The sequence below is a fragment of the Diadema setosum genome, chromosome 1, assembly GCF_964275005.1.
Source record: "Diadema setosum chromosome 1, eeDiaSeto1, whole genome shotgun sequence".
NCBI lineage: Eukaryota > Metazoa > Echinodermata > Echinoidea > Diadematoida > Diadematidae > Diadema > Diadema setosum.
In genome coordinates this window covers 22,573,919-22,599,834 of record NC_092685.1, presented here as the reverse complement: position 1 = coordinate 22,599,834, position 25,916 = coordinate 22,573,919, and the positions used below count along the sequence as shown (strand labels likewise).

Genomic DNA, 25,916 nt, shown 5'->3' with positions numbered 1-25,916 from the left:
AAAGGAGGTAAGATGTTGTTAACATGTTTACTTTGAGCTTATACAATCAACATCTTGGAAAGAGACTCAACAACCTTAAGAGTAACACACAGTTTGCTAAATCTTAAACAGGCATGCAGCTGCTCAGATAATTTCATTCTGCTTTTTATATGAAATTTGAACTGGACAGTCATGCACATAAATATATTTATTCTTGGTTAATGAATACAGTCATGAACAGCTACTCAAAATTTTCTTTCACCATCATGGCAAAAAAACAAAAACAAAAACAAAAAAACAAAAAAACTATCTCTTGATTATTGCTGTAGATTACATATGTAGTATAAAATGCATGAAAATAGCATTAAATTTTCATGTCATTACATTTACTGCAATAAGAACCCAGATATGAGAACTCCTTGAGACTGCCCTCCCCATCCCCCTGCCAAAAAAAAAGTAAATGCATTTGTTATATAAAGCATCCACCAAGAGGTCTTTTTAGTAAGTTATCATTCTAACAAACAGCAGTTATACAAATTTATACAACACCTATTTAAAATGTAGCTATCTGATTGGTCGATTGCCCATCACGTGACATTTAGTCAAAAGTTCCATTGCACGCTCTGGCTGTCTCAGCAGTGCAATTTTGTTTGACCAAAATGTTCCATTGCAGGTGCTCTGATGTCACAATAAACAAACATGTGCCGCGCGCACTCAACAATTACAAGCGCGCTTAGAAGCGCATACTTTTGTCACTAATTTTTGTAAACAACTTCGTTTCGCATACTTACTATATGTAAACATGGTGACTGCGACTGTGAGGCTACTCATCCGTCTTTCACGGAAAATGGTTGCCATTTCTGTGCTAAATTCAAGAATCCATGAGTACCAAATCTGTTGACGTCGAGGTGTTGTATAAAACAAATAGTGTATGGTCTTTACTCGTGCAATGGAACCAGATTTCGCACTCGGTGAAAGATGAGATGCTCTATTCAACGAGGCTTCGCCTCGTTGAATAGAGCATCTCTATCTTTCACCTCATGGAAATCTTGTACCATTGCACTCGTGACCATTCACTATTTGTATATTATGCACATACAAGGCACTAACTTATGCATAGTAAAAGTATCTACACTCTGATGCATAAATCTTCACTCATAGAAGAGTGGGGTGTCACTCCATACCACAAAAGACTTTCACTTGCACCACTCATTACCTAATAATGGCCTGAGATTGAATTGGGCACTCGAGCAACTACCTGAAACCATCTCAAACACTTCCACTCAAATTCTTATCAAGTTCAGCAGTGTTAACTATATTGTCCTTGTACTTGTAAGCACAATAGGAATCTATCATCACATTTATTTCAACCATGATAAATTTTGAGAAAATCAGTTTTGAAGTTTGCATGCAATCTACCATGCAGGAGATAAAGCATTTAAACACAATGATCTCAATTTGCAAAGGTAGTTTAGATCTAATTCATGGACTACGCACATTTTTACTGTTCAACTGTTATCCCAAATGCATGCTGAAATGTGCATGTGCGTGTTGTTTTTGGACCATAGACTACATCTAAACCAAAGATTTGACTCTAACTGCCTAGAGTTGGGCCAATTGGGTCCATTCAAAAACCCACAGTAACTTGCTTCATAAGAAAAAAAATGATAAAAAGTGTAGAATTTGAAATCATTTTAGGCTACTATTTGGACCAGTAGAGAATATCAATCCTTTGAGTTTGTGAACAAATATCAAATATCAATTTAGTTTTCTGTGACTTTATTGGGTAACAGGGCGCTGGAAGGCTATTGTTTGAGAAGGAAAAGCAAAGTGCATTGCAAATAGAGAGGTTGAGCACAGCCTCTGAATACATAAAATTTAACAAGAGACCCGCGGGTCTAGCGCTCACCTGAGTATCGCAAGTTCACCTTTCACGCAGTCACTAATCTAAATTATTCGCAGCTCTACCAGAATTTGACCAGGCATTCTCAAGTAGATGATGAAAATGTACAATAAGGGACCAAATTTTTTTAAGATTCCTTAATTATTGGGGATTGGGGCCCCCTGGGGCCCTCTGGGTGGGGCATGGTGCCCATTTTGATAAATTTAGATCCTGACCCCCTAGGGATGCTACCTGCCAAGTTTGATGAAAATCCATCATGAGGTTTTCAGGAAGAAGATGAAAATGTACAATTCAGGCCCCCATTTGGACCTTCCCAACCACCCCCCCCCCCCCCTGCCCCCAAGAGGGGCACCCCTGGATCTCCTATGAACAAACTCAAAACTACAGTCATTAATGTACTCACTCATAGTATTATCTTAGCTCTATAACTTCTGATTCTAGAGAAGATTTTTAAAGATTCCTTCATTTTGGGGGTTTGGGCCCCCCTGGGGGCCCCCTGGGTGGGGCATGGTGCCCATTTTAACAAATTGAGATCCTAACCCCTTAGGGATGCTACCTGCCAAGTTTGGTGAAAATGGGTCATGGGGTTCTAAAGAAGAAGATAAAAATGTACAATTTAGGCCCCATTAGGACCCCTCCTCACCCCCCTCCCCTGGGTCCCAAGGGGGCACCTCTGATTCTGCCATGAACAAACTTGAAACTACAGTCATCAACGTACTAACTCATAGCATTAACTTAGCTCCATCACTTCTGGTTCTAGAGAAGAACATTTTTAAAGATTCCTTAATTTTGGGGGGTTTTGCCCCCCCCCCCCCCCCCCTGGGGGCCCCCTGGATGGGGCATGGTGCCCATTTTAACAAATTGAGTTCCTAAACCCCTAGGGATGCTACCTGCCAAGTTTGGTGAAAATGGGTCATGGGGTTCTCAAGAATAAGATGAAAATGTACAATTTAGGCCCCATTAGAACCCCTCCCCACCCCCTTCCCTGGGTCCCAAGGGGGGCACCCCTGATCCTGCCATGAACAAACTTGAAACTACAGTCATCAATGTACTAACTCATAGTATTAACTTAGCTCTATCACTTCTGGTTCTAGAGAAGAAGATTTTTACAGATTCCTTAATTTTTGGGGGTTTGGGCCCCCCTGGGGGCCCCCTGGGTGGGGCATGGTGCCCATTTTAACAAATTGAGTTCCTAACCCCCTAGGGATGCTACCTGCCAAGTTTGATGAAAATCGGTCCTGGGGTTTTCAAGAAGAAGATGAAAATGTAAAAAGTTTACGCACGATGAACGACGCACGACGGACGCCGGACGATCGCAATAGCTCACTTGAGCCTTTGGCTCAGGTGAGCTAAAAAGCAATAAATCACAGTTATTGCTGGATTTCCAAATCTGGAAAAGGATTCTATTTTTCAGTAGTCTTTGCACATTTCTTGCTGAAGGATTTGTGAAAAACAGAACGAAGCAAATGTAAAGGCACAATTCCACTCAAAAATAGGAGGTGGGGATGAAAAGGAAAAGTAAAATCAACCAATTAAAGTTAGTCCTGCAAATCACTGTTGCAAATCACTGTGTTATCAGACAGCATCTTAAAACCTCTTTATTGTCTGTCTCTTGAGTTACAGTCATGAGCCAAACAAATTATCTGGTTGAACAGGGGACATGAATTTCATAACAGACCCTGCGTATGCTGTTTAAGGGAATATGAAACCCAAATACATGCGGATTGAGTGAATAAAGCAATATTCGTAGAACACATCAGTGCAGTTTAAAGGAAATCTGACAATCTGTTGACAAGTATAAAGAAAATATAAAGAAAATTCAACACATTTTTATTTTGGCTGACATAATGAACACTTGACTTACCTCTTTCAGAAAGCAGGGGGAATTGAATCGAATTGAAATATTACACTTTAACATATTAAAGTCAGTAACAAGTCGAGGAATGTGCTCTTTTTATAAAAAAATTCAATGTTGAGGAATTCTCTATAAATTTTCTTCATATCATTGTACATGCATGACGTACGAACCGTAGTCTTCTCATCCAGTGATGGCAGCACCAAAACCTTTCCTCAAACTTTACTGATGTATTCAACTAATATTGCGGCATTCACTCAATCCGGTAGTTTATCTGGGTTTCATTCCCCTTCATAACATGGCCACATTTACTCCTTTTTGCCAGCATTTCAGGCACATGGAAGTACAGTCCAACCTCTATTATCCGGCCATGTGAGGACCAGTGCCTGTCCCGACAAGTGGTTTGGCTGGATAAGGGAGAAACAATGTTTATGAACATGTATACATGTAGCTGTCGACCCAGTGGTACATGTAGTTATGTAGGTAGTGTGCACAGCAATAGTGGTGTAATCTGCGCAAACCAACTTAAAATCATAATGCATCTATTTCGCAAATTTAAACAATCAAATGTATAATTTCACAACATGTATCTGTAGGGAATATTATAGGTAAATTGTGTAAGTTTTGTCGGAGTTTTTCATTGAGTTCAAAATCACTTTATTTTTGTCTTCACACATGAATACAAATAGATGTTAGAGAAATCCTCATAAGAGATGGCCGGATAATCGAGGTCGTACTGTACAAAGCTATCACAGCTATGTGGAATGTGTATACATGAAAACTTTTCTAAAACTAATCCTGAGATTTTTTACTGCTATTTCCTTTTTTGTCTCTTCTCCAAGCCCGGTGTTGTCTGAGTACTGGAAGACTTCATCTTACTCGGGTTTGTCCTTTTTCTTCGCTCTGTCCGGCTCGGGGTGGACGTACCAGCTGCATTACGAAAGAGAGAGAGAACGAATAGGTGGGAGGGAGTTGACCACTCCTGATTCCCAATAGCAGAAATAGAACAGCGTCAAACTTTAATCACTTCAATCGTCATCAAAGAAAAGAAGTACAATTTTGTTCCAGTGTAATCTGTTAACCTCTTGAAAGGCAGTGGTGGCTTGGGGCCACAAAAACTTGATGTCTGGCCACCAAAATGTCAAAAAGTATATCTTCTGGTGGCCCGATTAGGCAGCTAAGATTCAAAATGGCTTGCTATGTTTCCTTTTATTTAGCACCACTACACTTTTTTTTTCCGACCACCAATATTTCACCTTTTATGATTTTAGTGGTCCACATGGGCCATCAGAGAAAAAAAAAAAGCTAGTGTCGAGCCCTGACATGCAACTATTGTCTGGATGTGCACACACTTATACACACACATAAACACACACACACACACACACACACACACCATTAGCTGCTGTATCGTAAAAGTTTTGTATCTCTCTGGATTTCTTTACCTCCCGCCGCATTCTTTGGAGCTACACCTTTTCCAGTCTTCCCCGATGCCACATGTGACGACCTCGTGCCACCGCTCGCTGCTTTGGCTGCAAAGCCAAACAGAATTAAGAAATTGTTCAACAGCCTATCTGGCCACATCCCCAGTACTGTCTTATAAATGACATGGTGTTACTGGTATCACAGATGACAGGAAAAATATCATCAGAAAATTAAACATATTTTCTCTTTTCTGGCATAATGAAAAAGGACTTGCCTCTTTCAGAAGGACGAGGGAATAATATTACCCTAATATAAGTAAGTCACAAATCAAGAAAACATTACAGGTACTTTTCCCCCCAAATAATGAGATTTTGTGAAATGCTCTTTATATTTCCTTTACATTGTTCTATGCATGTGACATCACAAAGTGTAATAGTCTTAACATCCAGCCATGGGAGCACTGAAACTTCACAAATTCATAACTTTTAAAAGGATTGTCAGATTTCCTTTAACCCTAACGGCCATGATGCCCCCCCCCCCCTTATGATCTCAGCCGCGATTCGCGCGTTCGTTACAAAAATTGGCACACATGTCACTCATGACGCAATCTATACGGCTGTGTTGTTAAATTTCAATAAATCACTTTATTTCATTTTATATGAATTAATTATGTTAATTTATGCATAAAATTAGAATTTGGCTGGATCTCATTAAATAAAGCCCCCAAACTTCAAAATTTTTTGCTTGAGGACTCTTTGGTGAATTCTGATGTAATTTAGGTTAAAAAAAATTGGTATCAATTTTAATTTCTTTTGTATTTTATTGTTTTTATAATTTCTTATGTATTTCTTTGTTTCTTTTACTTTTGTTTTTCATTCCTTTTTTCAATGGGAGTCATTGGAAACATTATTTCAATCCTAAGAAACAAAAAATTAATTGTTTTTAATCACTAAAAGTAAAAAAATGATACAATTACGAATTTCAGATAGAAACCTGATTTGCATTGGTTTTGTACACAAAATCACGTTTTTGAGCAATTTTCAGTCTGACATGCACTTACATAATGGTGAGTAACTTCGAAACCACATACCCGGACGTCGCAAATTTGGTCTTAAAAGTTGCGCAAGGCTTCAAGGTAAATTGTCATGAATCGCCATGTGGATGTGTTCTTGCGTTGCGGAGATGTCGCGCGAAGTGTCGAGGGGGTGGGGGGACCATTATGGCCCCCCCCCCCCCCAGGTAAGTTAGGGTTAAACTTTTACTGATGTATTCTACTAATACTGTATTGCTGCATTCACTAAATAAACACATAGAGTATAATAAGGTGAACTTGTCCTCTAAATAGCATAAAACAAAGATCTTGGTACACTGTTACTTCATCCGTAAAAAAACCCCAAACACACTCACATAAAAAAAACAACATGTACATTAGTCTTTGATTTGGCTGTGTACTTGGATTATCATTTTTTTTTTTTTTTTTTTTTGGGGGGGGGGGGGAGATATATCTTGTCATTTTTTTGACAAGTTTAATCTGTGCAGATACAATAACAGGTGATTCAAAAATATAATGCCAGTCTTACCCGAAGTTTTCTTTGGAGCCACTGTCTTTCTGGCAGAAGAGGACGCTGCACCAGCCGGACCTGCCGCATCACCCCTTGACTGTTTCCTGGCCCTGGTTTGAGATGTATCCTCCTTGGAGGGTTCCCTCTTTTTCTTTGCTGCGGCGGGCGCTTTTCGCGATTGGGCCCTCCCTCGGCCAGGCGACTGCGGAGCTCCATTCTCAGCAGCCGACTGCGCCGCGCCGAAGTCCAAACAGGACCCTTCCTTGAAGCCCTCCCTCTTCAGGACCTGCCGACACAGCTTGCGCAGCTTGTTGTAGTCAGGTTCGGCCTCGTAACCAAGGTCGAAGGCATGCTGGAAGAAGTCCCTGAGTTCAGCTGAAACCACAAGACGATGCAAAGTATTTAAAGCAAGATGGAAGTGAGGTGCATGAGCTCCTGGGCGCCACAAGAGCTCTGGCTGGAAATCCAGCCATACTTCCAATGTTTTTAGGTATGGTGTTTCCCATGGTGAATATGAGAGTGATTATGCCATAGTGGCTGAGAAAGCACAAAAGTGTAACACTCTTGAGGAAATCCTGTTTATCTGAAATGAAAGCATACTCAGTTCCTGTGCAGCTGTAAATCACTTAGAGCATGTATTGCCTTCAACAAATAACCTGCTGCATTGTTTTATTCCAAGTCACAACACAAAGTTACAAAAACGTCCTTGAAACAAGTGTTCTCAATTGCAGAATGTACAGCTATTCAGCTTCATGACATGAGTTTCATGATTCAGTAATGAAAGGACAATATGGTACTTAAATTTCGAGTCAAGGAAAAGATCTGTGGCAGCGCACAATGTCTCAGGTAAGTATAGACAAGTTGCACACCACAGACGAAGTTTTTGAAATAGCTAAGAGTGGCTACAAATTTTGTGACTGCAGCACAAATGGTGAAACAATTGCAACAATTGTTCCGGTCTTATTTTCTCCACGGACATAGGGTCAAGGTTAGGGTTTTGATAGGGTTTGGTAGGGTTTTAGGTTTAGTTTGGTATCAGGATTAAGGTAAGGATTATGTTTGTGGGGAGAATTTATGTTTGGCTTAGCGTGCAGATATTTCATGGGAGCAATTGTTGCAGGATTAGGGTTATGGTTAGGGTAAGGACATACCTGGATAGGATGCCCCTGAGAAACACGTCTCCAGGAGGCTTCTTACATCCTTAGAGTACCTGCAGAGAGTCAATGTGACAAATGTGTGAGTCCAGATGGCAATAACAGGTACGTTCTACAATAGAGTCACATCTGCCCCAATTAACATTTAAGTGAGGAGGTACAAGAAGCCTACATAATTTGTTGTGTGCCCTGACGAATAATGCAAAAGCACTCAATTCAAGGAAGGTGTGCCTGGAAGAACGATGACGTACGCACACGAGGCACATACTATACTTATGGGCCTCGCCAACATCCGCATCATTTTCGGGACACACCTTCCTTGAATTGGGTGCGTTTGCGCCATTCTTCCAGGCACACGACGAATAGATTGGAAATTGAACACCACTGAAGAATGTGACTTGGTTGTAGAAGGAATCAATAACAGCAGTCAGTCAAAATGAAATGACATCATCCTCTGAGTGCCTGCACCATCTTTCATTGCCATAGAAGCTGAAAGACCACAGAGGCAAAAAAAAATGATTTTGCATGCTACATGACTGCTGAATGGTTATGAAATACAGATTGTACTAGTCAGATAACTGCTAAATCATTTCATACATCAATCTCTTTGCAACATAATCTGTTGTTATGAAGAGTGAATGTATGAATTGAAATACAAAATTATTCCTACCACTATGAACTATAATTATCTCATGACCAGCTCTGAACTCTGAACAAATTGACACAAGAATACCAGGATTTCTACAGAGGGAGACGGATAGACAGATTAACAGACATAAAGATAGATAAATAGATAGATAGATAGATAATAAGACAGACAGATAGAAGGATAGATAGATAAATAAATAAATAAATAAATAGATAGATGGATACAGAGATAGAGAGATGAAAGTAAAGTCTGACCCTGTAAGAGAGAGCTGAAAGCGTTCGCTTTCACGTCAAAGTGACTGGAAAATGTAAAGTGAAGCACTCACTTCACTTTTTGAGCCATGACGTAGTTCAGGTCACTCAGTTTGTCCTCCCACGGTAACTTGGCACACAACCACTGGAGCATCACATACGCCAAAATCTGAATATCGCCACGGCGAGATGGGGCTGGAACGAATGGAAAAGGAGTGAAAGGTTTTGGGAGAATGGATTGTTGTCCTTTTAGCTGTGACTTCATACATCATGTTCATAAACATAACACAATAGATCAGCACGCACAATGAGAGCAGTCAAGCATTTGAAAATGTCAGTACTAGTAAGATTTGACAGCATAACATCAAATTTTTCTTTTAGTCACCATGGAAACCACGAATGTTACCTGTGAACTTTTATGCACAGGTAACCTTAAATGAATCAATATCATTCTATGAGTCAGGAAAACAGGTTGACTTGTTCCAAGTGTGTCACCTTACAAATTGAGGACAGCGACCTTCTCCAATGCATCGCTGCACAAACCAAATTCTATACATCATGTTTGTGGCAAAACATTCAGCATGCGCTGCAGTTTCCAAACTGCCACTGCACAATGCTACACATTCTGAAGTCACAGCAAACTCATCCATGTCTTGTTTTTCATGGAGACTACTACAGTGTACAGTTAACACAATGAATGTCACTTGTACCACTGTTCCCCAAATATTGCCACAACAGAGGTATGCATATCAAGGTCTTTACTCCACAAAACATAATGATCTACAACTAATTACAGTAAGAGAAGATATTTTTTTCTGTTTTATAGGGGGAAATAAAAAGAACTCTTATGGACATTGTTGTGAGGTCTGGTTATTTGCTACCAATAATCCATCCTAAGACAGGAAAAAAAAATCATTGCTTCATAGTTATTTCCAGAGATTTGGGCACTTCAGATGTGATTGGAATGAAAATGTGTGCTTATTTTCCGATAACATCTACACAAAGAACAAATAGCCTGCATTAAAGTTGAAGTCTAACTTGTACTCACAGAAGTTTAACTTGTACTCACAGAATGGGCCTACACTTCACTGCCTAGTTTAGATCTGGGAAATATCTGTTGAAGATTTGAGGGTTTCTTGCACTTGTGACTAAATATACACAAATGCATGGCTGCACAGTCAACTTGAGCTATTAATTCATCATGAATATGAGCTCCTTTGCAACATCAAATTGCACCTTATTTCATACAAAAGCATGTATAGTTCTCTTAATAGTGAAGAGATGATTTTCACTTGCAGTACTCTGCCCCATATACCCTTATCCATGTAATATGATCATAGTTTCAGATCACAGTTTGTTCAGATGAAACATGGTTTTAATGCTGGTTCTCAAGTAAGACATCAAACAGCAATCTTACTCCAAATTTGGATTGGCCAATCTGAAAAAATACCAGCCAGTTTCTCTTGTTCCTTTTAAGTATTTTGTCCCTCCACAACTACAAACTAACTTTACGGCAATGGCGCAATGCTGACATACCAACTCCCTTGTGGGCGTCAATACTAGTAAACTCTGGTGTACCGTTGTGACCCTTCCGAGGGTCTTCCTTATAGTCTTTGTGTCTACCCTCTGGCTTGAAGCGGCTTGCCAGACCAAAGTCAACAAGGAACACCTAGGCGAGGGGATACCAGGAAAAGTAGAGTTATCATAAAGAAAAAGGTATCAATGTCAATACAAAGATGACAATCTCTCATTATAAACAGCCGTTAATAAATTGTTGATATGTTAACCATGTTAATCTATTAATTGTAGCCAGGGGTGGGGGTGGGGGGCACCTTGGAGGATCATCTCTGGATTTTTTCCCCCTGCTCTCTTGCAATTGCCTCTGCTTTCACCTTCATCTTTCATGATTTTCTTCTCTGATACCGTCTGCACATTTTGTTTCCAAATTTGTGGGAGTTGGGCATACAGATTGGGTGGCAGATTGCAATCACTGATCACATGTCTATCAAATCATGCATCTCACACAATTTGTCATTTGTTTTGCTCTGCAAAGTGAGACTACCACTTCTCCAATTTCATAAGTCCTTGTGGAAATTGTGATAATCCCATCAAATGCTTCACAGTCACAAATAACTATGAGGATCAATGACTATGCAGTGGTGGATCTAGGGAGGGGGTGTTAAAACAAAAGAAATAAAAAAAAAAATTGTAAAGGCGCCTCCCCTTACGGAATTCCTGGATTCGCCCCTGCTATGAGACCATGACATAGCATACAATAGGCATGACCAAGTTCCTGATTTCCATCAATTTTGCCACAAGTGTGTATTTGCGGATGCACACGGAGACTGAGAAATGGTTAGACAAATGTATTGAAGCTGGTGATGAAAGATAAAAAATATTCCTTTGTGTTTTTGAATATACTCAGTATTTGCACTCACTTTGTTTTGATCTCTGCCATCCAAGCCAAGGAGAAGATTGGCACTCTTGATGTCTGCGTGGGCATATTCACGGCCGTGTAAGTACTCCAGGGAGTCGAGCTGGAATGCAAAGTGACAGAAAGTAAGAACATTGGGTTAAAAGAAGGAAAAATAGAATAATAAGAATTAAGTAAACACAGAGAAACAAGGAAGAAAAGAAACAAGAAGCATAACCATACCAGGGATCTCGCCAGCGTATATCACCCTTGTCGGCCCCGACAAGCGTGCGGTTTGAAGAAGCAATTGCCGACAAGGGTAAAACTTGCCGACAAGGGTAACACCACGGGTGAACTTGCCGACAAGGGTAACTTGCTTGACGAGCTAAGTTCGGACCAATTTCTCGCCTTTTTCAGTCTTTATTATCTGGTTAGAAAAGAAGCTAGATGTTGAAAGCAGCAGCTTTACATACTTATACAAGCGCAAAAATTTATCTACGCAGTCACCGCACCGATCACAACAACGCGGCTCAACAGAGCGACGTACTAGCTGATACACACGACATCACACACTTGCTCACTCGCATGCGCTCTGATTTGGGATCCACACACACATGCACAAGCACCCAGCCGGCCACTTACAGCTGCCTGCGTGTACAACGGTACAGTGTATTGTGAGAGGGAGAGAGAGGACGGAAAGAGAGGGTCGGAGGCCGAAGGAGGCTGAGGAAGGCTGACACGTGCTCGCTTGTTGTCACGCTTGTTGTCGGTAAACAAACGATATGAAATGCATGCCCCCCTCCGCCAAAGGTTGTATTTTTTTTTTTTTTTGGCTGCTTTGGTTTGTTTGTTAGTTTGTCTGACTGTCTGTCTCTCTATTCGCAAAATAAGTCAAAATTTGGGAACAGATTAGGATGAAATTTTCAGGAACAGTTACAGTTGGTTGGTAAAATGGCGCAAGGAACAGATGATTAAATTTTGATAGTGAGCAGGATTTATAATACCATCGAAATTCACCGCCAGGATCCAGGATTTTTAGACTTTGTTTCGTATATTTGAAAGGATTCGTATCAATTCTTTAGGAAGCTGGCCATCGGCAATGATGCAAAATTAGATGCGTTCAAAGCATTGCCGCAGAGAGAAAATTACATTGTAACTCCATTTTTCGTTTAAAAAAAAAAAGAAAAGAAAAAAGAACGTGCGATGGAGTAAGCAAATGCAAATTGTTATTTAGGTTTTGGTAGTTTCAGTGGGTTATTTTTTTTTTTTTAACTAAAAAGCCATGCGTTCCATTTTAGCCTTTTCAATTTCCATGGATTTGTAAACGTCATTCGTGAATATTCCATTTTCCTTCTCCGGGCCGAAATTTATAGTAATTCTGTCATGATGGTCTTTCAAGTTCAACGTACGTAATGCTACACGTGCTTCTGGGTTGGTTTGTTAAAAGGTGGGTTAGGGCATGGACCTACATGTCCATGGTTAGGGGGCCTTCATGGGCAGAAAATAAATGGCTGATCATTCATCAATATTCCCAGTTGGTTTACATGCTATGTACACGCTGTTTACGACTACTGAAGCAAGGTGGCAGTACGCGCGACATTCTTTACCTGACACCTGGCTTTCGTGGAAATTTCGTGGAAATTTCCACAAGCCATGATATCAAGTTTCCCCACTGCCTGAGGTCGTGCTTTTTTTTTTATTCTTCATTACGAACATCAATTTTTTCAACTTGAAAAGTGTAGATAATTTGCTTCGAGGACGTGTTTCTTTCCTTTTTTTTTTCTTTTTTTTTTTCGTTGCAGCGTCGGTAACATTTTGTTTTGTTCATCGTCCGTGCATGGCAGGGGTTCATGGGAGGAGAACGATAAGAATGACTGGGGAGAAAATAAACTGAAAGAAGGAAGCATCTTTTGAGCGAGCTGTCTTTGTTTTTCTCTACACCAGCATCACTTATCGCCACCAAGGATCATTTTTTGTTTCGTTACTCCGACAGATTAATGATAAAATGAAGCTAGATTCTTTATTCTGAAGGTTCGTTAATCCAAAAATGATTAAGAAAAAATGTCCGTTCATTTCACGACGAAATCAGTTTTGTTATTTCGAACGTTCTGCCAGTGAAATTTCGGAATAAAACGACGGCACAAAACAGCGTGTTTTCGTACTCTATAAGGGTCTGTTATTCCGACAGAAGTAGTTATGATGAAATAATAAATTGTAGATTATTATTCTGAAGGTTCGTTAACCGAAAATTGAATAAAGAAAAATGTCCGTAAATTTTAAAACGAAATCAGTGCGTCATTTCAAACGTTTTGCCAGTGAAATTTTGGAATAAAACGACTGCCCCCAAACAGTTGCAGTTTTCTTACTCTGAGGGTTCGTTACTCCGACAGATTAATGAAAAAATAATGCTAGATTCCTTCTTCTGAAGGTTCGTTAATCAAAAAAAAAAAAAAATGATTAAGAAAAAATGTCCGTTCATTTCACAACGAAATCAGTTTTGTTATTTCGAACGTTTCTGTCAGTGAAATTTCGGAATAAAACGACGGCACAAAACAGCGTGTTTTCGTACTCTATAAGGGTCTGTTATTCCGACAGAAGAAGTAATGATGAAATAATAAATTGTAGATTCTTTATTCTGAAGGTTCGTTAACCGAAAATTGAATGAAGAAAAATGTCCGTAAATTTCAAAACGAAATCAGTGCGTCATTTCGAACGTTTTGCCAGTGAAATTTGGAATAAAACAACTGCCCAAAAAAACAGTTGCACTTTTCTTACTCTTAGGGTTCGTTACTCCGACAGATTAATGATAAAACAATGCTATATTCCTTATTCTGAAGGTTCGTTAATCCAAAAATGATTTTAAAAAATGTCCGTTCATTTCACAACGAAATCACTTGAGTTTTGTTATTTCGAACGTTTCCGTCAGTGAAATTTCAGAATAAAACGACGGCCCCAAAACTGTTAGTTTTCTTTTACTCTGAAGGTTCGTTACTGCGAAAGAATAACGATAATACTTTAGATTCTTAATTCTGAACGATCGTTAGTCGGAAAACGATAAAGAAGAAAATTATGAAAACGGTTATAGTTTTCTTACCCTCAGGGTTCGTTACTCCGACAGAATAATGGCAAAATAATACTCTACATTCTTAATTCTGAATGATCGTTAATAGAAAAATTATAAAGGAGAAAATATTCGTTTATATCCAAACGAAATCAGTTTTGTTATTTCGAATGTTCTGCCAGTATAATTTCGGAATACAACAACGGCCCCAAAACGGTGTTTTCTTATTCTGAAGGTTTTTTATTCTGAAACAATAACGATGATAGATGATAGATTCCTTTCTGAAGGTTCGTTGATCGGAAAATAATAAAGAAAAAATGCTTGTTAATCTTCGAACGAAATCAGTTTTATTTTGAACATTCATCTGTAGTACTGACCTTTGGTGTTGTTGTTGTTTTCGATTACAAACCTTCGAAGTACTCAGTAATGAATCGTTTCATTTTATGATTAAACAAACCTTCGGAATAATGACCATCATTACATTTAAAATTGTAGGATATCTCTTTGATGTCACGGCCAATTAACCTACCGCGGTTTACCCAGAAAGGAAAGTGCAACGATGTCCCGAAAGTTCTCGATCGCTTCTCGCGCATCTGCATGCAATAGGCCTACCACGTGGTCGAGCAGACGGCGAGAAAGCAACACGGCGCGCGTTGTTGCGATGCAGAGGCGGCTAATTATTGCAACAGTGAAACAGGAAAGGCCTAAAAGAAATCGGAACCTCCACCATCGGCACCTACTTCTCTTTCATTTACCGGTTTTATTTAGGAACTGCCGCTAACATAAGGTATGAAGTTTCTGCATTATTTCTGTGAGAATATGCCCCTCACAACGTTCATTACATCTCCGTGAGAATGTCGCATTTAGTGGCATTTTAGCGGCGATTTATCTGTGTTGTATTGAGCATTAGCGAAGGCTTCCGCGCTTCGCGCGGGAGGGGGAACCCCCCTCCCGTACCCACCCCCAGAACAGCGCGCATAAATGCCGACAAGCGTGAAGAAATTCCTGGCGAGAACCCTGCATACTGACTGACATCACAGCTGCATTATCATAACTAACAATTCCGAAGTGCTTAGGAATGCAGCATCAGTTGGTTGATTAACTGTTGGTCAAACATAAGTTTTACATAGATATATGTACACAAATTTGTCTGATATCACAAAGACTTTCACTTGGTGGCTGTTCCCATTTCACTTCTTTGGATGGCAAAATTACCAAGTGTATTATATGCAGTGACCTTGAACATTACAGTTACAATAACAATCACAGATACATAGCATGTTTCCACATATCTTATCATTTCACTGTGAGCCAGTGACATCACTGATAATGTCATCCACTCTACATTTTGACCAATAGCACTGTTTTCAGGAAAACACATGGTAAGCTACGATGCAATATGTTCTTATTTTGTTTATATGTTAATTATATATTACAGTAGGACCTTGATTATCTGGCCATCCCGGGACTGGCGAGCATCCAGATAATAGACTTGGCCGCATACAATGTAAGAGAGACATGCTTGAATACAGCAGTTTCTATCATATCATGCTAGGGTTATACACATGTTATTGCTATACCAATTCACTATTCAATAGCATTCAATACCTGCATGCCATTGCCATGTTTTCATAAACTGATACCGGAATAAAACAAAATATAAGTAATATATCCCTTCATTTTGTTTGATTAATATTGACCGACAATAAGATTGATACTGCGACTCACTGAATACTGCCACTGCATTGTACAATGTACTGTAACCAGAAGAAAAAGAAGAAGAGGCGGAGGAGAAGGAGAAGAAGAGGCGGGGGGGGGGGGGGAACAAGGCCATCTCTAACCTCAAATCTCAAATCTGTGGAAGATCTTTCCACAAGTCTAGCTAGAAAAAACATGAGTTTGACTGTGTAGTTACTTGCAGGGTAAAGAAAACTGTATACCGCCATTCTAACAAGGAACTAACACGTAATTAGAACGGTCTATTCTGGACCAAATTTGGCAATAAAATTGTCTTCATAGTATCCTTTTATTCGAATAAATGCAGAAGCCTTCAATAATTATTAACATATTGATGCATGCTTTTAATAATACATGTCCACTAACATTTATAGCTTGTTTCAGTTTGCTTGCTAACATAATCAAGAAAAACGCATAACATATCACATTCATCTATTCCCCAATGACTTTAGTCTGTCTCTCTTATAGAGTCTTGGTTACAAGAAAGTATTTGGGAAAAAAACAAACAAACAAACAAACACCACTTTTCAAAGGATCTACTCACAATCTGCAAGGCCAGGGCGAACACCGTCTTTGGCTTGAACCTCTTGCCTGCAGCCAGGTACCTTTTCCAGACGTCCTCCCCAAAACGTTGCATCACAAGGAAGCGATACTTGACATCCCCATGCTGATGGGAGCCGCTCCCACAGAGCTTGGGCACACCAAGGTGGGGCAACTTTTGCTTTTTCTGCCAGGCATCGACTGTATTTGAATTTATAATATAGACAAGATGAATGTGTTGCTTTCATACCTAGGGTCATGTGAACCATTTTAAACATTCCAACCAATTTGTACCCCCTGCCCCTAGAGGTGATTCCTGCCACATTTCATTGAAATTGGACCATGGCTTTGACAGAAGACAAACTTGTGAAAAGTCTGCGGTCACATACAATACATATGATAATAACTGACAATCCACTTCTACCCTGTCTCCGAATAAGGCAAATGCCATGTGATGTCTTGCTGCAAATTTCAATTTTTGGGTATAGGGGTTTTCAATGTAATTTGACCCTTAACCTTGTGGGACCTTGTCAATATTCAAACTTGACCAGTATCTTTAGGTGATGTACCTGTGGTGTGAGTTTGGGGGTCATAGCTCATAGCTGTGGAAAGTTATTAATGAGAGCACACAACCATATTGCAAGTGCTGAGCTTGTCAGGGAAAGTTCATTGACCTTTGACCTTGTCAGACTTAACCAATACCTGAACTTGACTGTCATCCTAGGTGATATACCTGTGGTGTGAGTTACTGTGAGTGCTGTGCTTATCAGGGAAAGTTCATTGACATTTTGACCTTTGAACTGTGGGAATTCACCAATATTCGAATTTGAGCAGCACTTTTAGGTGATATACTGTTCCTGCAGTGTGAATTTGGTGGTCATAGCTCAGAGCCTTGGAAAGTCGCTGACAATGCACCACAATACTACGGAGTACAGTGCTTATTAGGTAAATTTCATTGACCTTTTGACCTCTGACCTTGTGGGACTTTACCAACATTCAAACTTGACCAGCATCTTTTAGGTGATGTACCTGATTAGGGCTAAGACATTTTCCATTCTAAATTCCTCCTGTTGTTTGAAACTCAGGCATGGATTTTAGGAAGATTTAATACAGTGCACTCCCGTTATAATGAGCACGGTTATAACCAAGTACAAAATTTGGACCGTAACGGGATCCACTTTATGTATATTTATTGTTTATTTGTTCGGCTACAACGAAACTTTGATATAACGAAAGAAAACTGCCGGTCCAGAGGACTTTGTTATAATGGGAGTCCACTGTACCTTGCTCTGGTTGGGCAACTCGCTGGTAACAGTGCAGCTCAGTAAATAGAGGACCATTTTCATGAGGTTCCTGAAAAAACAGCAACAACAACAGTGTTTCTGACAAGTGAAGAACAGCCAACTGGTGCACAGAATAAAACATCCAACACAATGCCACTGGCCCTTCCAATCAAATAGACACTTAATGCTCAATCATATCTGTGAAAAAGTTGGAAGGGAATACAATCAAAGAAATCGTACTGCCGGATGACTAATCAAAGGCACTAGTTATCATTTGCAAATGAAACAAAGTGCTTCAAAATAGTTCTAAAATGTGAATTAGGGATAGAAACAACCATTGTAAAAATGTTAATCGGTATAATCAATGTTGATTGTTAAATGTGAACAATAGTTATTTAACATAATAAAATTGTTTCTAGACTAAACCATCTACAGTTTTGGTTTGATCAAAAAAAGTGATATCTCCTTATTTTAGGCTTTATTGCGCAACTTTTATACGGTATGATGTTTTGTTATAGCTAACTTATAAACATATGCATCAAATGTGGTAACTCTAATATTTTTTAAATCACTGCTCCTGATGGTAAACAATACCTTTAAGCAGAGAAAACACAACTCCATTTTTTTTTTTAGACCCAATGCATTGCCAATATGATATTCTACCTGTGGTTGTGCTGCTGCAACTTATCAGCTTATAATTTCACAGGTACCCCAAGGGATGTGATGTTTCACGAACATTCTCAGTACACATTTTGTTTCCATGATCACAAACTCTACCAAAAAAAAAAAAATTCCTATTTTCCGAAAGCTCTGATCTTCAAAATCTTCCTATAACCAAAGCATAAGAATTAAATGTGTGCTTCTTACACATGTCTAAACTCTCTGACATTCAATACTGATAAAACTGCATCAAGAATAATATGCTGAATTAAAAACACTTAATCAGGGATTGGATGACACAAAAAGAAAAAATAATTAAAAGAATTATACAAAATACTCACAATTTTTACAACATAGGGGGCATCAGCACTGACTTTTCCTGCACGACTGACATCAGCTGTGAAAGAAAATATGCCAGAAAATTTATTGATTATGTTGCAGTGATCATTTGTTTCCTTCATCTCTACAGGTGAAGCCATCATATCACTACTTGTAAAAAAACAAAAACAAAAGATGTCTCATCCAGTTAAGAAAATTGAAATGAAACACTTTAATGATATACAAAAATTGTACAGATGTGGATGGCTTTTCACACCATTGTTAATATCACTGCCCCACCTGAGAGATCTCAACTCCATGCTATGACCTTTGCATTGAGTTAAGATTCATAAGGGTAATGATATCAACAATGCACTAAATCAAAGCAGTCTGTATCTGTTTTATATACCGGAGAGAAATCAAATGAAATTTTATTCCTTCGATCTCAACTGTGCTAGCCAGTTCAGTTTAATATCAGGCACTGCCCTAGACATTAGCATTGGAATTGCATCAGACATGGGTCATTTCTCCTGACACTACAGAAACTAAGCATTTACAGTACAATTTTGTACATGTACATATGCGCCACATACAAATGTATGTAAGTGGGTAACCCCAGCGCGGGGCGCTGTAACCAGTGTACGGGTTGGGGTCGCTGGTGCGGTAAGTAAGTGGGCAGTTTAGCATTATGGTGTGGTTTAGTACTATTGGGCAGTTTGGTTGCTATGAAGCTGCAGACAATTGTTGGATTTATGCCCCCGATTTCAACCAAAGAGAACCAAGAATTCATCAAAAGAGGTAAACATGTATAATCAATACATGTATTATCATCAATACAATAAGGAATCAAATGATAGTTGATCATACACATATGTACCATCATAATAATCATCATCATCATCTTTCATGACACATCATCATAGTTTCATATTGATGTACAGTTAGTGACATAAAAAGAATATATTTGACGGTGGTAGTTAAATGCACTATACCTCTATAAATGAGTCCAAATCCTCCTTCCCCAATAGGGTCTCCAAGCTTCCATTCTTTCTTCCTGGTGTCCTTCAGCACTTCTCCTTCTGGGAGAGGCTTGGGCATTTGGTATGCCCTCTTGCGGCCTGCAGTACATTTATCCAATCACAAGACAAAATTGAAAGCTGAAAGAGATATGTACACATACATAAACCCATTGAGGATGGGCTGATCTTGCTATTTGTACGACAATTTTCCCATAAACACCTGCCCAAGTATACTCGTGACTCGTCCTCAACGGGTTAATAATGTAGATATCAACATTTCCTTGGATGATGAGATTCCCCCAAATGTTCCTGATGTGTGACCCTTTTTGTAATTACCTGAACTGTTTTATGACTTCCTAGAATACACTAACACTGAAGAAAATCCCCAAAGCAAAAACAACAGCCCTATACAACAAACAAAAAGAAAAAAAAAACCACAGAATTTGAAGACCAGCAGACATAAGTGATTATCAATGCAGAACAATGATGAAGACGACTGTGATGGGCAATGAAATGAAAGTTGACTAGAAGGTAAAACACTGAAATGCACATCAACTTTGCTCTTATTGTGTGTGTGTGTGTGTGTGTGTGCATGCATGCAGTGTAACATGTACATGTACGTGTACATACAATGACGTACAGATGTTTATGGAAGTGTAAAACATGGCAATCATATATATTCACAGAGAACCATTGCAAATTCAAACAATTACGGAAGCTAAACAGATGAATGAAATTGAGCAAAGAAAAGGGAATCCCATTTTCTTTGCTTATTTTCATTCAGAGTATCCTTCCATTACAGTAAATCAATCATAATTCCTTCACTTTGCTGCTTGATCCTACACTTGCTTTAATAGGACCACAAAGTAGTATCAAGGCAAAAAATTATATACAATGTAAGAGCAGCAATAACATAAAGGCAATATTATATTGAAAAAAAAAAAAAATGTCACTCTCTGAAGCCATTGTGATAAGCTAAACACGGTATTTGAAGTAACGTCATGCCCTGACCCCCGAGCGAAAAAAAAAGAAAAAGAAAAAAAAAGAGAAATCAATGGATCACATTTACAATTGTATGAACCACTACACACAGTACAATTTCAAGGTAGGTAAATTACATTGTCATTGTACAGTAAAGTCACCTTTGGGAGGCATGGTGCTCTGTGTTTCTTCTGCTGAAGGGCAGATCAGATGGCATAAACTCCAGTGTTATCAGTCTCACTGCTACTTCAAGCTTCAGGATATGCAGAAGGTGGTGATGCTGGACTGTGTGGCTTGCTCTGTCTGACATTTGTATTATTTCATGAAGTTGAATTGGATGTACCCAATACTAATTAGACATGTACTCTGCAGGCCCTAGTAGTCAGATTATCCTGTTTCAATTTCATCAGTTCATAGAAGTACATGGCAGGGGCGGATCTAGCTTTTTATAAAGGAGGGGGTTGGGGGCGGTATGCGAGTGGAGCGAGCGAGGGGGGGGGAGGTGTGGGAGGGGGGTGTCCCCCCTCCCACAGTAGGGAGAGTTTTTGAAAATCTGTGTGTGAAAATGGCGTTTTCTTGCATCTAAAGCACCACTATTTTGGGTATAGAGGTCATTGCCATAAATAGAAAAAAATAAAATTACAAGTTAAAAAAAAAAAAAGATAAGATAAAAACAAAAATGGTCCCCGGATTTTTTTTTTTTTTTTTTTTTTTGGGGGGGGGGGGGGGGGTTGCAACCCCCCAACCCCCCCCCCCCTAGATCCGCTTCTTCATGGACATCTAAAGATGAAGTCAAGAAATGTATTATTGATGAAAAATGAAAGTTTAGGGTTTGTATTTGACATTGTAAGTGCGCTAGTGCATGAAATACATGACCATTAATTACAAAATTAAAATCTTGTAAAATTTACCGGCCGGTAGGCCTAAAAAGGAAGTTGGAAAGCCGAATGACGCGACGTTAGCCCGACCAGAGGCTGTACGATATTATTATATACAGCGACTGGGCTGTGTATAGACACTAGTTTGAGTTAGTGCAAGCCAGAAATCAATACATGATAGCCACTGTGACCCACTGACACTCAGATTAAGGCACGAGCTGAGCTCAAACTTCAAAGGCCTGGCTATACCGACTGCTAATATGCTATGCCTATATAGCTAGATCTAAACTTTATAGATCTAATTTATGTAATTTAATGTAGGATTCTACTGTAACTCAAGTCTTTAAATTTATCCACTTTATAACGGTATTCTTCTACACGTTACACCATAATTGTCAATCATCACAGGATTGGATATTCACAGTCACACGACGCAAAAAAGTGTCACAATCTACTCAGTGTCAACTAATTTTAAATTTATGACCCAAGTTGATGTGATTGACTGATTTATCGGCATGCGCCAATATGGCACGTACAGCCTGGCCTACGCTACGGCCGGCCAACGGGCTACATTGTAAACTAACTGTCGAAAGATCAACATTCTAAATTACTAAAATAATGTACTCACAATTAAACACGGACGTCTAGAAGGTCTGCAGCCTTCGAGGCAGAATAAAAGAGGTTCTCAGAATATCTTTATTTTGGGTTGAATAAAGGGCTACTTTTGTAGTTAGCTGTGCATGCATGCGCATGTGTAACACATCCCTAGAACCGGATTAGTCGTATGCAATCTGCTGGGCATTCCCTTCATTCACTGCATACTGTCGTTGCGGATAAGAACTTTCCCTCAGCACTCTTTTTTTTACATAGCGCGCCTTCTTTCGCTGACCTAATAAAACAGAATAATCCGCGCTCATGACTACAGTAAGGGTGCTCGAATGAAGGAACCATCGAATAAAGAGCTTGTTTCATTGCAGATTGTCAAGTCGTCAGTTATTTTTCGGGGGGAATTTGATGCACAGATCGTGTGAGTGTTTCTACAGAACATCTGGCAAAAAGACTATAGCGGGGAAGTCCAAGAGGCAGAATTTACAACGAACAACAATAACAAAGCCCTAAACTGGTGAGACGCAGACTTCGGTGTGATGTGAGGTGAGTAAACTATTAAAACTGAATTGATAAATTTATGATTTGGTAGATGTTACAGAATGAGCATAACCTTGTCCCCACCCCATGACTAGTCTATTACTCTATATAAGAATCAGATAAGATGCTATTGCTAGAAACTAATTTAGTAAACCTATCCATCGTTGCATCGTTGCATTGCAACTCGAAAATTGCGAGGAACTAGACCACTGTCCATTGTAGACTCTATAATTCAATTGATTATTTAGATGGACTTGCTCTTTTCCTACCTACGAATAAAATTTCGAGTCCCACATTTTCACTGTAACGTTAGATCTATTAAACGTTGTTAAATACTGTAAAGTTTACTGTGTACAGCTCCAGTGGAGCGTCCCCGGCCCGGGGGTTTGACGGTGTATTGAGAGCGTGCAGCACCGTGGTGGAGCAGAGCATGCAGCGAGTAGTACACGCGTAGACAGAGCGAGAGGGGTTGAGAGGGTCTAGCTAGAGTAGTGCTAGTGAGTAGTAGATCAGTGAGTATTGGAGCTCCAGTTAACACTGTTCATGTTTGGTCCATGGGTATGAATCAGACAGAGATTGAATTCAGACAGTCTTGTTGTAAACATGGTAAAGGGATAATTAGATCTAGATAGTCTATAGTTTTTGGGCGCTAGTGACAGTGTACTTTCGCACCTGTTTGTCAAATGATCTCCAAACATGCGCAAACTCACTCTAACGTTAAATATCCAACACGCCACGGGCAACAGCCTCGAATACACCGTATTTGTATCTGACACCTATTTGTCAAATGATCTCCAAACATGCACAAACTCACTCTAAAATGTCCAACAGCTTGATTTGTATCTGAGTGTGATGCAAGTCAGGTCAAAAAGGAATTTTCACTGTTTCAGCACTTTTACGTACTTTTCGAAATATGTCAATTGCAGCTAATTCGCTCTGTGATAACTGTGTTGCACATATGACTATGAGCAGACCGCACAGCACGTTGTACAAAACACGTTCACAGGCCAAGCACCACGATTGATAAGAATGTAGTTATTAAAGCAAGTCCTTCTATGGACAATATGGTATCATAAAAAAGATAATACTTTTTTCCACCTTTCTCTCTCTCGGCTTGTACTGAGTCTGGGTAGCGATTGAGGATTGGGGTTGTTCGTGTTGTGTGTGTGTGTGTGCGTGTGTGTGTGCGTGCGTGCGTGCATGCGTGCGCCACTTGTGTATGTGTGAGGGTGTGTGGTTGTAGTTGTTTCTTCTTTTTTTACATACAATTTATACAAAATTCTTTCTTTTTTATTCATAATATTGACAATGTGGAATTTATGTTATAATGAAATTTGTGTTATGTGATAATTAGATTGTATATTGTATAAATGAAAAGGAAGAAAAATAGAAGATTGGCAAAAAAATGTGTGTGTGCATGAAAGAAGCTAGAAGATTGTGAAAAAAAAAATGTGGTTATAAGACAAGGGTGAAAGAATATAAAGCCTCTAAAAGTAAGGGTAGGAAAAGGGGGGAAAGGAAATAAAAGATATTAAAAAAACCTGGAAAAAATGAAACAAAAGGTTTACAAAATAGAGAGTTCACTAAAAGATAATGGAAGGAAAGAAAGAAGAGAAACTTGCATTATAAAGGAAAGCAAGGGAGAGATGGGTATGTTTGAAAAGAAAATAGGAAAGCAGAGAAAAATATACTAGATTGAAAACAGAAAAGCATGAGGTAGAATAATGGAATGAGAGATGTATCAAAACTGGATGAAAGCAAAGAAGATCAGGAAAGAAAGAAAGAATTATACAGGTTGAAAAGGAAATGAAGAAAAGGATTCATTAGAATTACACATTTAAAAAAAAAAGATATTGAAGAGGATAGAAAGGAAAAACCCTTGTAGTTGGAAGGAAAACAACCCATGAAGGAAACAAAGAACAATTTGGCGGAAAGTATACAGTTAAATGGGAAATTTAAAAAGACGAGGAAAATCACGAAGAAATGATTGATAGGAAGGAAGAGCTTACAACCGCTCAGCAAGACTTGGCAAAGGAAAAGAGAAATTTTTTTTAAGCTTTTCAACGACACCATAGAATATTAAAGCTGATGTCTCGCTACATTCAGACCAAATGATTGACCTTCTACAGGCGCTGAATGTATTCGTACTGTGCTTTTGTAAAGCGGAGCATTTCAAGTGATCGAGATTTTCCAACGATTTATCGACACTTGTGAATACTAAAAATGTTAAAACTTAACGCCTATTCGACGTTGGAGACTCCGATGCAAGTACTTTAGGTTACTGAATAACAAGGGTGAATTCGTGCATGTTTGGAGATCATTTGACAAACAGGTGCAAAAGTACACTAGTGCCTAGTTTTGGTTAAGATTGGGGATTTCAGATTTTAACTTTTTGCAAGATAATTTGTAATTCAATTAATGTTACTCGAGACTGACAGGACCTATGTACCTAAAATGTACACTCCTGTAGAGATGATGATGAAAGGAAAGAAACACTCACTCCTCAACCTTCACTTCTCTGCATGCTTGATAATCTCATGCTTTCAATTTGAAACCATTTGTGAAATAACAAGAGCATACAATTCTACACTTGTAAGAGGATTCCAAAGTTTAGGATCTAGATTCTAGGTGAAAATTGCTTTTGAGATGGCGGTGTTATTCCTATCCAAAAACAAAGTAAAACAAAGTGGTCATAAATGAAAAGAGGTGGGTCCCACCTTTTATCAGAACCTCTTAGTTTTGGATATCTTGGCCACTTCAAAACCAATTTTCATCAAATAAACTTTGAATTCCTCTTAGAATTGTATGCTTTTTCATAATTCATAAGAGCTTTATCATCTCACACACACGCAAAAAAAAAGTTGGTAACCTGAAGCCTAGCCCCATCTCAACTGAAACGGCGTTTGTATACTAGTAAAATCCTTTTTTTGAAGTCTGGCGGCAGTACTGCTACTGGGTGGATGAAAGGTCATTCACAGTGCGAAAGACGGGTGTAAATTATATCTAATAAAGACGTCCCATTTTTTTTATGCAAACCACCAGACATTGTAGATCTAGGAATAGTAGGATTTTTTTAGTTGTAAAAAAATAAAAAGAGCAATA

General features: G+C 39.0%; 1 protein-coding gene across 1 annotated transcript; it reads right to left on the bottom strand.

The window, feature by feature from the left end:
• Window positions 1-3,446: 3,446 nt before the first annotated feature.
• Window positions 3,447-21,127, bottom strand: LOC140228429 (serine/threonine-protein kinase VRK1-like). Its single transcript, XM_072308651.1, has 12 exons — window positions 20,952-21,127; window positions 19,783-19,908; window positions 18,814-18,869; window positions 17,813-17,882; window positions 16,534-16,730; window positions 11,217-11,315; window positions 10,315-10,447; window positions 8,853-8,973; window positions 7,876-7,934; window positions 6,743-7,099; window positions 5,183-5,269; window positions 3,447-4,667 (listed from the first exon to the last, which is right to left on the bottom strand). The coding sequence occupies exons 1-12, from the start codon at window positions 20,962-20,964 to the stop codon at window positions 4,552-4,554; spliced, it is 1,434 nt and encodes a 477-aa protein (XP_072164752.1). The 5' UTR covers window positions 20,965-21,127; the 3' UTR covers window positions 3,447-4,551.
• Between the last annotated feature and the right edge of the window lie 4,789 nt (window positions 21,128-25,916).